Consider the following 12,693-nt stretch of genomic DNA (forward strand, 5'->3'; position numbering starts at 1 on the left):
TATCAAAAAATAAAGATATTTATAAACCTGTGTTGTGTAAATGCTTATTATTATTATTATTTGTCAGAAACGATATTTAAATACAAAATTTTACATTAAAAAAAAAAAGAATAAATTAAGAACCCAATGGTATTATGAATGAAAGATCATCAGCAAATTGTCCCCAGGCCACACGGTTCACTTGAAATGTGATTATCCAAGCTGTCAAGACGAGCCCCCATAATATTGCCCCTATACCAGAAAATATAACATCTGCAAAACAATAACAATATTATTATCTTCTATGTGAATACTAGTAATTCTCTTACATTTTCGTATTTGCTTCTGTTCATCATATGCTGGTTTCCTGAATGCCTCATTGAAAAACCATATAGCATTCACAGCCCAGATGAATGGAAGGAAAACAAATCCAACTGCAAAATTTGTTGGAAGGAAAAAGTATGTAGGAGTTGAATTTACTTGTTTCTAAGAACCTTAGTTACCCTTGAAATACCACTTGCACAGATCCAATTTATTCTCGTTGGACATCTTCTCTAAATCCATTATAACTATTTAATATTTAACAAACACTTTAAATAATGAACACAGTTTATGGACGTAAAAGTTTGTTACAGTTTGTTATGAATGAGTATGAATCATAGATGTTTGACAGATAGATGACTCCTTGTTGTTAATGTTGGTCCTACTGTAACTGTCACCAACTGTCACTTACTGTAAGCATGGTCATATATAAGGCATGCATTTTCTAGGTTAGAAAACATGTATTGTTGATGAATATACCTTGTATTAGTAAACTGCAATACCAAAAGTGTCCTCAAATCAAGTGAAATTATTAATAATAATTTCAACATGGGTAAATCATTTAATTGGAAGGCTAGGCAAGTGAAGAAGGTGGAAATAGACAATACTTCAACAAATAAGGTAAGATATACTTTAACTGCATTTCAGCTTATTTAACTAACAAAGAATTCAAAACTTTCAGATTAAACTTGATATTGAAGGAGATGCTGGCACTACTTATGATGGAACAAATGCTTTGGTTTTGCCCTCAGAGAAAAGGAAAACCAAAGTTAAAAAGGAGAAGAATGGACAAATTACAAGAATCCTATCAAAAAGTCACAGAAAACGCCTGGAAAAGATTGTCGAGAGAAGGAAGAAGAAGGACAATGTAAGTATTTGATTCAATTCTGTTGTGCTCTTTAAACATAATTCTCTTTTAGCGTTCAACTTTATTGGAAAATTTAGCTATGGTGCAAGCATCTCCAGAGGAACTGGCAGCATATGAATCTATAGCTTCTACACAAACCAAAGGATTGAAAAGGCATTTCAATGAGTTAGAGTTTCCACAAAAAGTAATAAAAGTGGATAAGGCATTAGTTTCTGGAGATGTGAAGATAAACAGTTTGGCTGGATCCAAGAGGTTGCGGGTTCAATTAGCAACGGGAAATGAGGTGGATGAGAGTGATCCAAACGTCGTTGGTTTCGAGGAAGAATCATCGGACTCTGAGAGCGAAGCGGAAGACGAAAATAATGGAACAGAGGAGATGGAAACGTGCGAAGTACAAGAAGTTAAAGACAACGAGGAAGAAACTGTTAAAGAAGAGGAAGAAACTGTCAAAGAAGAGGAAGAAACAATTGAGGAAGATTCTCAGAACCAAAGTGGTTGTTATGTGAGGAATCCAAATTTTAAAGAGGAAGATGTTAAAAAAGTGGTTGAAAGTAAACCGGCTGTTTTCGTGGAAGTTTACAGGACTGAAGAGATACAAATGGCGAGATTGAAATTGCCAATTTTAGCTGAGGAGCAGCAGATCATGGAGATTATTAATGAAAATTCCGTGATTATTTTGGCCGGTGAAACTGGTAGGTTTTCGATTCGTTTGTTGTTGATTATTATTGTATTGAATATGTAATTTTAGGAAGTGGTAAAACCACACAGGTTCCTCAGTTCCTTTATGAAGCTGGGTACGCTCTAAATCGAATGATTGCGATAACGGAACCCAGGCGTGTTGCTGCCATCTCCATGTCAAAGCGCGTAGGTGAAGAGATGAATTTGTCTTCGGATGAAGTCAGTTACCTGATTCGTTTCGAAGGTAACGTCACCGAGAAGACGAAGCTCAAATTCATGACCGATGGTGTTTTGCTGAAGGAGATACAGTCCGATTTCATGTTAACCAAGTATTCGGTGGTTATCCTGGACGAAGCTCACGAGCGCAGCGTGTACACCGATATCTTGATTGGTTTTCTGTCGCGAATTGTTCCTCTCCGTATGAAACGCAACGATCCTCTAAAGTTGATCATAATGTCTGCTACCTTGCGACTTGAAGATTTCACCGAGAATCGTCGCCTATTCAAGAATACACCACCAGTTATCAAAGTAGAGGCTCGTCAATATCCAGTGACGATTCACTTCAACAAACGCACACAGCCTAATTATTTGAGAGAAGTGTATAGGAAGACTGTTAAAATACACACGACGTTACCGGAGGGCGGTATCTTAATCTTCGTGACCGGTCAGCAAGAGGTGAAGACTCTTGTGCGTAAGCTGCAGAGATCGTTTCCTTTGGGAAAGGCCAAGTACAGCAGTGTTCAGAGCGTTGAGAAAGATTCGGACGAGGAGAAAGATGAAGAACTGGGAGATGTGCTGAGGAAGAAAAAGCGACAGAAGAAATTGAAGCTGGTTGAAAATGTAGATATGGACGATTTCAGTATACCCGGAGATCACGAAGATCCTGACGTGGAGGAGGAAGATTTGGAAGATGACGATGAAAATGATGAGGTGGTTGTTAAGAAAGGACAACCGCTTTGGGTGTTACCTCTGTATTCGCTGTTACCATCTTACAAGCAAGCCAATGTGTTTAAGAAACCCCCGGAGGGTTGCAGGCTGTGCGTGGTCAGCACTAACGTTGCTGAGACCAGTTTAACAATTCCCGATATAAAGTACGTGGTGGATACGGGTAAAACGAAAGTTAAATTGTACGATAAAGTAACTGGTGTAAGCAGTTACTTTGTGAATTGGACTAGCAAAGCTTCGGCTGATCAAAGAGCTGGACGAGCGGGAAGAACTGGCCCCGGCCACTGTTACAGGCTGTACTCCAGCGCCGTCTTCAACGACACGTTCGAAAAATTCAGCGTTCCGGAAATCAAGGAAAAACCCGTCGACGATTTGTATTTACAGCTGAAATGCATGGGAATAGATAAGGTTGTGAATTTCCCGTTTCCAACGGTGCCGGATCTGGTGCAGCTGAAGACTGCTGAAAGTCGCTTGGAGACGTTAGGAGCTCTGGAAAATTCAAAGGTTACGCCTTTGGGAAGGGCAATTTCAAAGTTTCCGGTTTTACCGCGATTCGGGAAAATGTTGGCTCTCAGTCATCAGCAGAATCTGTTGCCGTACACCATCTGCATGGTGGCAGCTTTGAGTATGCAAGAGGTGTTATTGGAAACTCCTATCGGGCACGTGGATCCTCAAGGATTGAAGGATGTGCGACAGAAGTGGAGGGCCATCAGAAGGCAGTGGGCGGGTGTTGGAAATTCTCTGATGCTCGGAGATCCTATGGTGCTGTTGAAAGCAGTCGGCGCTGCAGAATTCGCCAATTCCGAAGGTAGATTAGAGCGGTTTTGCGATGACAACGGACTTCGACATAAAGCCTTGGTGGAGATAAGGAAGTTGAGGATTCAATTGACTAATGAGATCAAGATGAATCTCCCTGAAACAGATGTCGGCGTCGATCCTAAGCTGAAACCGCCCACCGACATCCAAGCGAAACTCCTCAGACAAATTCTTTTATCAGGAATGGGCGATCAAGTAGCCAAGAAAGTAATGATGGAGGAACTTAAAGAGGACGAAGATAAGGCCAAGTACAAGTACGCATACAGAGCTAATAACATGGAGGAACCTGTATTCTTGCATCAAGGATCAGTCTTAAAGGGAAGCCTTCCAGAATTTGTTATCTATCAAGAAATTTACGAGACGAACAAGATGTACATGCGCGGCGTTACCGTGATCGAACCCGAATGGTTGGCCAAGTACGTGCCGCATCTCTGCAACCTCGGAGAGCCTTTAACCGACCCCGAACCAAGGTTTGTTTAATATCATCACCAATATATGCAAGGAAATTAACACTTAATTTTCACAACAGGTACGATTCGATTAGCGGAAAAGTGTTCTGCACGAAAACTGGAAGTTTCGGAACGCAGGCGTGGCCCTTACCGAACGTCGAAGTTGAATTCGGGAAGTGCCAAGACGGCTACAAGTGGTTTGCGAAGTTCTTCCTCGAAGGTCAAGTCTGCGAGGCTCTGGTTAAGTATAACAAATGTCTCCTCAGCCAGGCCAGCACCATCTTGAAGCCGTGGGCCAAACTCCAAGCCAGGACGGTGGGCATCGTGCAAGCCCTCATCTCGATGAATGTCTTAACTAAGCGACGACTCCTCGAAGTTTGGGAGGAAAATCCTAAATGTATGTAGTACTGATATCCTTAAAGCATAACTTAATATAACCGTACAATTTGCAGATCTTTTGAACGAGTATCTCCAGTGGTTGCCGGAATCCGCACACAGCGAAGTCACATTGCTCTGGCCGCCAATTTCCACTAAAAAATAATACAATCAATTGTTTTATTACATAAAGCTGTACATATTTTATTAAAAAAAAAGTTTCAATATCTTCCACTATTTATTTATTAATTAATTACCCATTTCCCAAATACATAATCGATTGCTCCTTATAACGATTGATTCTAAACCAATTGGAAAATCAAGGAAAGACATGCATTTGATAATACCAATACAGGTAAGCGTCGTTTTGCGCCGGTTAGATTTACGCCGATTTACAAATCGCCGCTGCGAAATAACGCTTATTAATTGCTAATTTTACACATATATAGAACTAAACCCTATAGTTACCTCACTGTAAATATGGGTTCATTTTACGCCGGTTCGATTTGCGACGGTATTTTAAAATATATGTAAACATCTACATTTAAATTAGCATCTCTGTTTTCACTAACTTGAATATTAAATAATTATTAAATGTAATTAATTTGGTAATTATGTTTGTCTCCTAGCAACAAAACTAAATAAGTAACGAAGGACACTTTAACCATAGTTACCAAAAATAAACTACTTATTTAGTTCAAATAATAAAACAATTTATGTGCCTATCAAAGTTAAGATGTTTACTATTCCTATTAAATTTTTTTTCAAGCGATTACATTCTTTCACGTTTTTAATTGTTTTTTTTTTGCACGGCTATTTATAGACGATTGATTGAGGAAACTCGAGCAAAACGATTATCAATTATATGAACTAAGTAGCACGAATTACGATCATTAAAAATTGCATTCACAAGTTTGTAACATTTATTCATCAAAGAATATCTGCATATAAATATAATATTTGCTATTTCCAATTCACAAAGTTCATCAACATTTCTGTATTAAGATTTGCTAATTAGTTTTGAAAGAAACTCTTAACCGAAATATTAATTTATTATTAATAGTCTAAGAGACAAAGTTTACTAATTGCATTTGGTAGTTTTCCAAATATAACATTTTTCAATAATTTCATTTGATAATTCAGAAGTAAAAAAAAAACGAAATAATTGAAAGGTAATTTTCTAAGAAGAAATTGATTTTCCGTTGGTTGCGAGCCGTCAGCTGTTGCTCCTTTGTCCATCGACTTCTTTGTTCCACTTCTTTCCTCTCCACGGAGAATTTCCAGAGTCAGTGGAAAAGATCGTAGGGTGTCCGGATTTCAAAGTCGTTACAGGTAAAAACGAAAAAACTCGTAAAAGGTGTTTACCGATGGAAAGAAATTGGTAAATATATATATATGCATATATCAGTTAGTGCTCGGCCTTGTTCGACTGTAGTTCCAGCCGAGGTTGCCGCAAACAAACACAGAATTCTAATTATTAATTCATTGTTGCTGCACCTTCGACGCAGTCAGCGAAGAGAAGAAAACATAAACACGGTGATTATTATTATATATTTTAATGAAAATTATAAATTCCGGTTCAAACAAGCAAAAGAAAAAGTGTGTGCTCCAAAATTGTGTGAATTATATAATACATTCTAAACTTGTTGTGTTTTGATACGATTCGTCTTACATAAATATACACAGAAATGTATTCATACACATTTGGCTCTGTTTACATATTTGTTTACAGTCATGCAGACGCTGCTCGCATATGTAATTGAATACATAACTTATTTCGTAGAGATCCAATCGAGTTGTTAATTCGAATGTAATGGTCCCATTACAATTTACTTAAAATGCGATTTGTTTCAGTTGTGAAATTTCCACTTTCGTGTATTTCCACAATCACATTTCCATGATTCAGGTAATGAAATATGATTAGAAATAATAGAAAAATAAGGTCTTTGCAACAATTCAACTTCAAGTTTAATTTTTCTTACGTTATTTTGTTAAGTTTAATATGTTTTTTTATATAAACTTTGATTAATTCAATGATTTCTAAAGGGAAATAAAAACTGTGATTTTAACATTCAAAGCGGTTGTGTTCTTAAATTTACAAGAAAACAGAAGTGTTACGGAATTCATTACTACTAATTGCCAGAGACCTCGTCTCACATTATCTATTTACTGATTCGCAACCTTCGATCGTTCTTCGAGGGTCAATCAATGATTTATCGTGAAAAGTAAACAAGAAAATTCGTTACATTTTTATTTAATTTTAGAATTTTATTAATTGCTTTCGTCACTTTGCAATTGGTAAGGTTACATTTCGAGGTCACCCATGAAGATCACAGACACTTGAGTCAAGAAACTGGGATTATCGCAAGAAAAATAAAAGCCTTTTGAAAGCTTAATATAAATCTTTCCATAATAGAAAACACGTGTTGCGTATAAAAATTTAAATAACCACAATCAGCGTTGAAATGGTTTTTAAATGCATCAGCAGCAGCAGCAGAAAACAATAATTAATCGAAGAATGGGAAGTCTCGTCGTTCTTTAATTGTATTGTTTTTTTTTGCGGTTTCATTGTCATTCGGCGATGCGTGATTAACGAAGGATAATAATGGAATTGGATGCACCGTTGCCACGCGTGTGTGACTCCAATTTGTTATCATTACATTCCGTGATCGATAATAAATGGACGTTTCATTACAGCTGGTCACTGCAATTTGCGGACCTTCGTATTATCGGCCATAAATTAGCCGTCTGCTAATAACCATCATCTGCAGATCTCGAAAAACAACCGGAGGAAACAACAACTATAATGAGAGACGCAGCGGTGATCAATTATTGGACTGAAATGCAGATGTGCCGCGGCGCTAATTCCTATGCAATTTGCGTTGATTAACCTTTCAACTCTTACTTTAATTCAAGTGGTTTAATTAGTATATTCACTCAATTTTAAAAGTATGCAATTCATTATCTCTATTTAATATTCGTTGGAAAGTTACTTTCCTAAATATTCTATGTCAAGGCGACACATGATGTGTTTAAACTCAATCTATTTTGTACACTCACCGATCCATTGTTTAACTTTCACGATCAATCAAGAATTAAGTACACAATTGATAAAACTATGGGAAAATTTGATTAAATTCAAACGAAAACAGACAATCTTTTAAAATGAAGCACAAAGTGTATAAAAACTGAAGTGTTTACAATGTGCATACAGCGTGCTTATAAAGTAAATCAAAATAAAAGAAGCCTTTTGTAATAATAATAATATGAGCGTGTTTTCGTAGAGATTTCAACGCTTGTCGTGTTTGTAAACTTTCAGATCATATTTTAAATAAGTTCATGAAACAATGTAAACACTTTACGATTCTCAAAGAAACGGTCGTAAAATAAAGTTGGGTGAAAACTTCGTGTTTTTCAATGAATATTCAAAGATATGCGGTAGCAAGAAACAAACTTATTTTGTAAATATTTGTACAAAAGAAATACATATTTTTATTGATTAAGAAAGTTAAACAAGATTTATTCTTGATTTTAACTTAATTGTTAATTTGGTCATAAATCAATGTATTAAAATTTATAAAAATCGCGTTTCAAATAAATTGATAGAACATTTACGAGATTCTCAAAGAAACAGTCGCAAGTAGACTTTATATATAGACTTAATACAAGAGTTAAACAAGACGTTTTCTTCATAATATCTTAGATTGGTGATTTTTAACTATTATTATTTAAAAAAAGTAAATATTTGTAAACATACATTTTGTTTATAATTTGTTACGAAAGTTAAGTGATTTTTTATTGAAAAAAAGAGAATAAATTTCTATATTTGTAAATTTGCTAAATACAATAATATTTTCAGCAATTACAATTAGTGAACTACATGTGAAATTATTACATTACAAACTCGAAATTGACGTAATTGTAGAAATAATTGTCAAGAGTGTAATAAATCAGAAGAAAGAAATTACTTACAGAGATATTTTTAGTTTATTCTGAGAATGTAAATGCGAAGTATAATAAATATCATTTGCAGTGAATGATTGCTACTTTGGTTATTTGTTGATTAATAATACGCAGCAAAATCCTCGAGCTGCATTATCGTAGTTCAGCTAAACAGTTTAACAATAAAATCTACACACATTTAGATTCGTCTGTGTGTATAGCATAATAAATATAGCACTATTTGAAACCGGACTAATCAAGGACTTTAAAACCACATGGAAAATAAACCACACACCAGTATAATTGGTTATAAAACTGAGAACTAACTAATTTTTCGTTATTAATTAGATTATGTGAACATACAATAAATTTTCACGTAATTATAAATAGAAATTCCATGAATCAGCGTGGAAATACATGTGACGCAATAAATTAAAAGCGTTTAATTGAATAATTATTTTATATTTTCAATTATTTTCAATTTCGAATAAAATTTCCCAATCAAAATTGATGATTTCATTTATTTAAACATTTTTTTTTGTAAATCAATTGATTCACGATGTTTAATTGTTGATTCAAAACGTAATCCAATAGCATTTATCTATAAATAAATTGTTGTTTCCATTCAGCGATAATTAAAAAATAATAAAGATATGCAAAAGGTGTTCGCAAAAATATGTATCAACAATATGTTTTGTACAATATATCTTGATGGAAATTTGAATGCAAATTGCGATGGAATTAGCATTGGATTCCGATTAATGAATAAGAGAAGAAAACATGTTTATTCACGATTTTTCGTCTCGTCCGTCGATCCGTGCAGACTTATTAAAAACACGTTCCCAGACCTATCATAAATAATGCACGGCTTCATTACAATATCTAACTAATTAATTAACCGTTGCATTTTCGTCAATGGAACTTTTGCTCGTTTTCATTATGTAAAAGCGAATAATTGGATGGAAAATTTACAATTTGATCTCTTTTTTTTTTCTTATTACTACTACGAAGTTTACAATTATTTGTTATAGATCGTGCGGTTTTTTTCTATTCTGAAACTATTTACGTGCACTTCAACTTCTGTGTTTTTTTTTTCTTCTTGATTGTTTGTTGTTTTTGTGACACGTTCATTCGCTCTGACGTCTCCTCGTTTGACAACTCAGTAAGTAGTAGTTCAAGTTTATTATAAATAAAACGAACAACAATTTTGCCTTGTTTATTTGCGCTAATTATTTGCACGCAAAAAAGAAAACGGGCGCAATTAACCGCATCGCATTTCCATCAATTAAAACTTAACAAACAGTTTGAAATACACAAGAAAGCAATATTGGAAAATACAAGAATTGTATTTACATTCTTCAATTAACTAAGATCTTTTGCACAGTTTTTAATGCTTAATGTTGATGAAGCAAATCTTAACTTACGTTTTTATTTCAAAGATTTATACACAAAAAATATCATGATGTGAATTGAAAGTAATAATATTAAGTTTCGTAACGTAACGAATATTGAATGTTTAAGCTTGTGATCTTAGTCACACTCTCATTGTGCATCGAAATAAAGCGAAATTATTACTTTGCATTGTTCCCAAATCGATTTGCTATTGTAATTTCGATTTGGATGATTAAGAGTATGCATAAATATTCACCTCGTACCTAATAACTAAATAAACTGAATTTTCTTTGTTCAAATTTCATAGTAATTGTATATTGTAAACAATATTTAGCTCGTTTCCAATCATTAATAAACCAAAAGAAAAAAAAAGCGATTTATCTTTATTGAAGTTTCACAACATTTAAAAGTACAGAAATGCTTCACATAGTGCGCGTAATCGGTTCTGCTAATATCCCGATTTGATTGAAACCGGACTAATCGAGGAATTGTATACAGTAGATATAAATCAGAACAAAAAAACTATTGTTTTAGATTTTCATAATAATTTTGTATTGAAATAGTATTTAATAGTACAACAGTACCTCGCATAGTGCGGTTCCATCAATATCACTGGATTTGGTCTATCAAACTTACACCTTTCGTTTGATCATTCATTAAAGAATCCAGATATTCAAGTATAAATCTTACAATTGAAAAAAAAAGATGGTCTTTGAAAATACTGCTTCTTTTTGATCCAAATATCAATGTAAATTTTACTATTGCAATTGGTCTATCAACCAATGGTCTATGAAGATTCTGCTTTTGGTTGATCATTTATGAAGTAATCCAAATATGAATATAAACAGATTGATTGAAACCGTACTAATCAAGGAATGAAATAAATAAGTAGAAATAAAACGTACAAAAAAAAAACTAATTTATTTTGCTCAATTAAACAGGACTATTATGGATCCGGACTGAACGAAGACGAAGAAAAAAAAACTAGATTTTGCAGTATTTATATATTATAATTACAAAACAAACAACATGTTTAATTAAAATACGTAGGTTCTCTAATGTTCAATTAGTTTTTATGATTCGCACATAATTAAATACTATTACGAAATGATAGTAAAAAGCAAATGACAAAATTGGTTTAATAATAATAATTAGTTTGATTTAAATAAGATTTACAATCATGTTTGTTTTTTAATTGATTGTTATTTTTTTGTGAAGACGTTAGTAATGAATGACCAATTGATAAGAGTAATCTTTTGCAATGTTATCATATTTTTTTTTAATTGAGGAAGTTTTGATGTTTGTATTGTTTCCGTGATTGCAGGGATGATGGCTTCGAAGTGAGCGGAAGAAGAAAGTGCGCGAGTTCAGCAATTCCACAGGCACCAAAGTCCACCCCCGCACGGCATTCCTCCGATCGATAGGTTCTGCGACGGCGTCTACCGGCAGGCAGGCATTCAGCAAGAACAATCGTGTCCAGTGAGGAGAGTGCATGTGTTCGGTGCATTTACGTACGAAACGATCGAGTGTCTTCTACTAGCATGTACAGGAATTGAGACGATTTCCGGGCGGTTCTTCAGTTAGGGGGGGTGAAAGATAAAAGCCGAAAGAAAGATAGATCGAGTTGGTTTTTGCGAGTGTTTCGGTAGATTTCGCAAAGTGCAGCGATCCGATGGGGAAGATGAAGCTCATCCCCGTTGTTTACCACGGTTTTACCGCCATGGACAGACGATTCAGCAGCCCGATGCTGCCTTGGATCGTCTCCGAGATCAGGAAGCGGGATTACCAGGAAAAGGTCAGTGAGTCATTAGCCCTGTTTCACATTCACCGCTCACCCTTCCACTCTCTCTCTCTCTCTCTTTCTCACAGCCCAATCGATTTCCACACACGCGAACTTCCTCGATCCTAATCCTTAAAACAAATAATATAAACACTAAATAAAACTCTGATTAACATTTTCGCAATTTCCATTTTCTCATGGAATTCCCGAAGGAAAGCGGCCGCGATAATAGCTTTTCAATCATCACTCGAAGATGTCATTAGTCGTAATTATCAGCACGTGGAAAATAACCGATAATTAATACAACTTTCTCCCTCCGGACGATTCGCGTACCTTTCTAGACATTTTCCATCTCTTGGAAATTAGATTTTAATGCGCTTTCAAATAAATTTAATAACAAAAATTCATACATTCGCAGTTATAATTATTTAAAAAAAGAATTATTATCGCTGCGGAAAATGTCAGGGATTCAGTGGAAACCGCATCTAGCGGTTCCTCAGCGGATCTACGATAATCACAATTATTCAAACTTAAGTGTAATGAATTTATTTATAAGAAATTTAGATAACAAACCTCGCTTTGGAAAATGACGAGGTAATGACAAATCGAGAAAATGGAACAAACTTTCACACAGTCCTTCTTATCTGGCGGTTTATTTATTATCGGTAAAGCAATGCCGTATGCATTTCTCGCTGCTTCAATAACAAGTGTTTCTCTTCACTGTATTTCTTGTTTTTTTTTTAATTATTGTAGAAGTTTGATTAAATCTTAATTGTCAATTTTAAAAGAATCGGTTGGATGCATACAAACGAAATTTGAATAAACCGTTTTAACATTTATGAGGTAATTACGAAACGTACATGCAAAGACGGCACGCGATTTGAAAATAGGAAAAAAAAAGAAGTTGCATTCAAAAAATGTTTCACATAATTACATTTTAATTTGGAATTTAATCATGGAATGTTTTTTTTTTGAAAATTGGAAAATTTCACGTAAAACAAAGTTGTTTGTTTGCATTTATTATTAATTTGAAATTAAATCTGGTCATGTGGATATGCACCGAACCAGAGGGAAAATGCATAAAAGGAACATTGAATAAAACTGTTTTATCATTTATGGGGGGCAATTACGAAATGTACATTTAATCC

General features: G+C 34.6%; 2 protein-coding genes and 1 long non-coding RNA gene across 3 annotated transcripts; 2 read left to right on the plus strand and 1 right to left on the minus strand.

Annotated features, from left to right (window-relative positions):
* Window positions 1-53: 53 nt before the first annotated feature.
* LOC108563299 (gamma-secretase subunit pen-2) lies at window positions 54-620 on the minus strand. The gene is made up of 3 exons (XM_017921932.1): window positions 483-620; window positions 309-413; window positions 54-252 (listed from the first exon to the last, which is right to left on the minus strand). The coding sequence occupies exons 1-3, from the start codon at window positions 541-543 to the stop codon at window positions 116-118; spliced, it is 303 nt and encodes a 100-aa protein (XP_017777421.1). The 5' UTR covers window positions 544-620; the 3' UTR covers window positions 54-115.
* A 73-nt stretch (window positions 621-693) lies between these two features.
* Window positions 694-4,624, plus strand: LOC108563296 (probable ATP-dependent RNA helicase kurz). The gene is made up of 6 exons (XM_017921928.1): window positions 694-921; window positions 983-1,168; window positions 1,221-1,860; window positions 1,917-4,077; window positions 4,137-4,453; window positions 4,509-4,624. The coding sequence occupies exons 1-6, from the start codon at window positions 850-852 to the stop codon at window positions 4,595-4,597; spliced, it is 3,465 nt and encodes a 1,154-aa protein (XP_017777417.1). The 5' UTR covers window positions 694-849; the 3' UTR covers window positions 4,598-4,624.
* Window positions 4,625-5,853: 1,229 nt separating this feature from the next.
* On the plus strand, window positions 5,854-12,410 carry LOC108563285. Its single transcript, XR_001891086.1, has 3 exons — window positions 5,854-5,967; window positions 6,286-6,337; window positions 11,090-12,410. It is a non-coding gene; the product is annotated as an uncharacterized LOC108563285 (long non-coding RNA).
* The last annotated feature ends 283 nt before the right edge of the window (window positions 12,411-12,693 follow it).

The sequence above is a fragment of the Nicrophorus vespilloides genome, unplaced genomic scaffold, assembly GCF_001412225.1.
Source record: "Nicrophorus vespilloides isolate i.1.1-1 unplaced genomic scaffold, Nicve_v1.0, whole genome shotgun sequence".
Lineage (NCBI taxonomy): Eukaryota > Metazoa > Arthropoda > Insecta > Coleoptera > Silphidae > Nicrophorus > Nicrophorus vespilloides.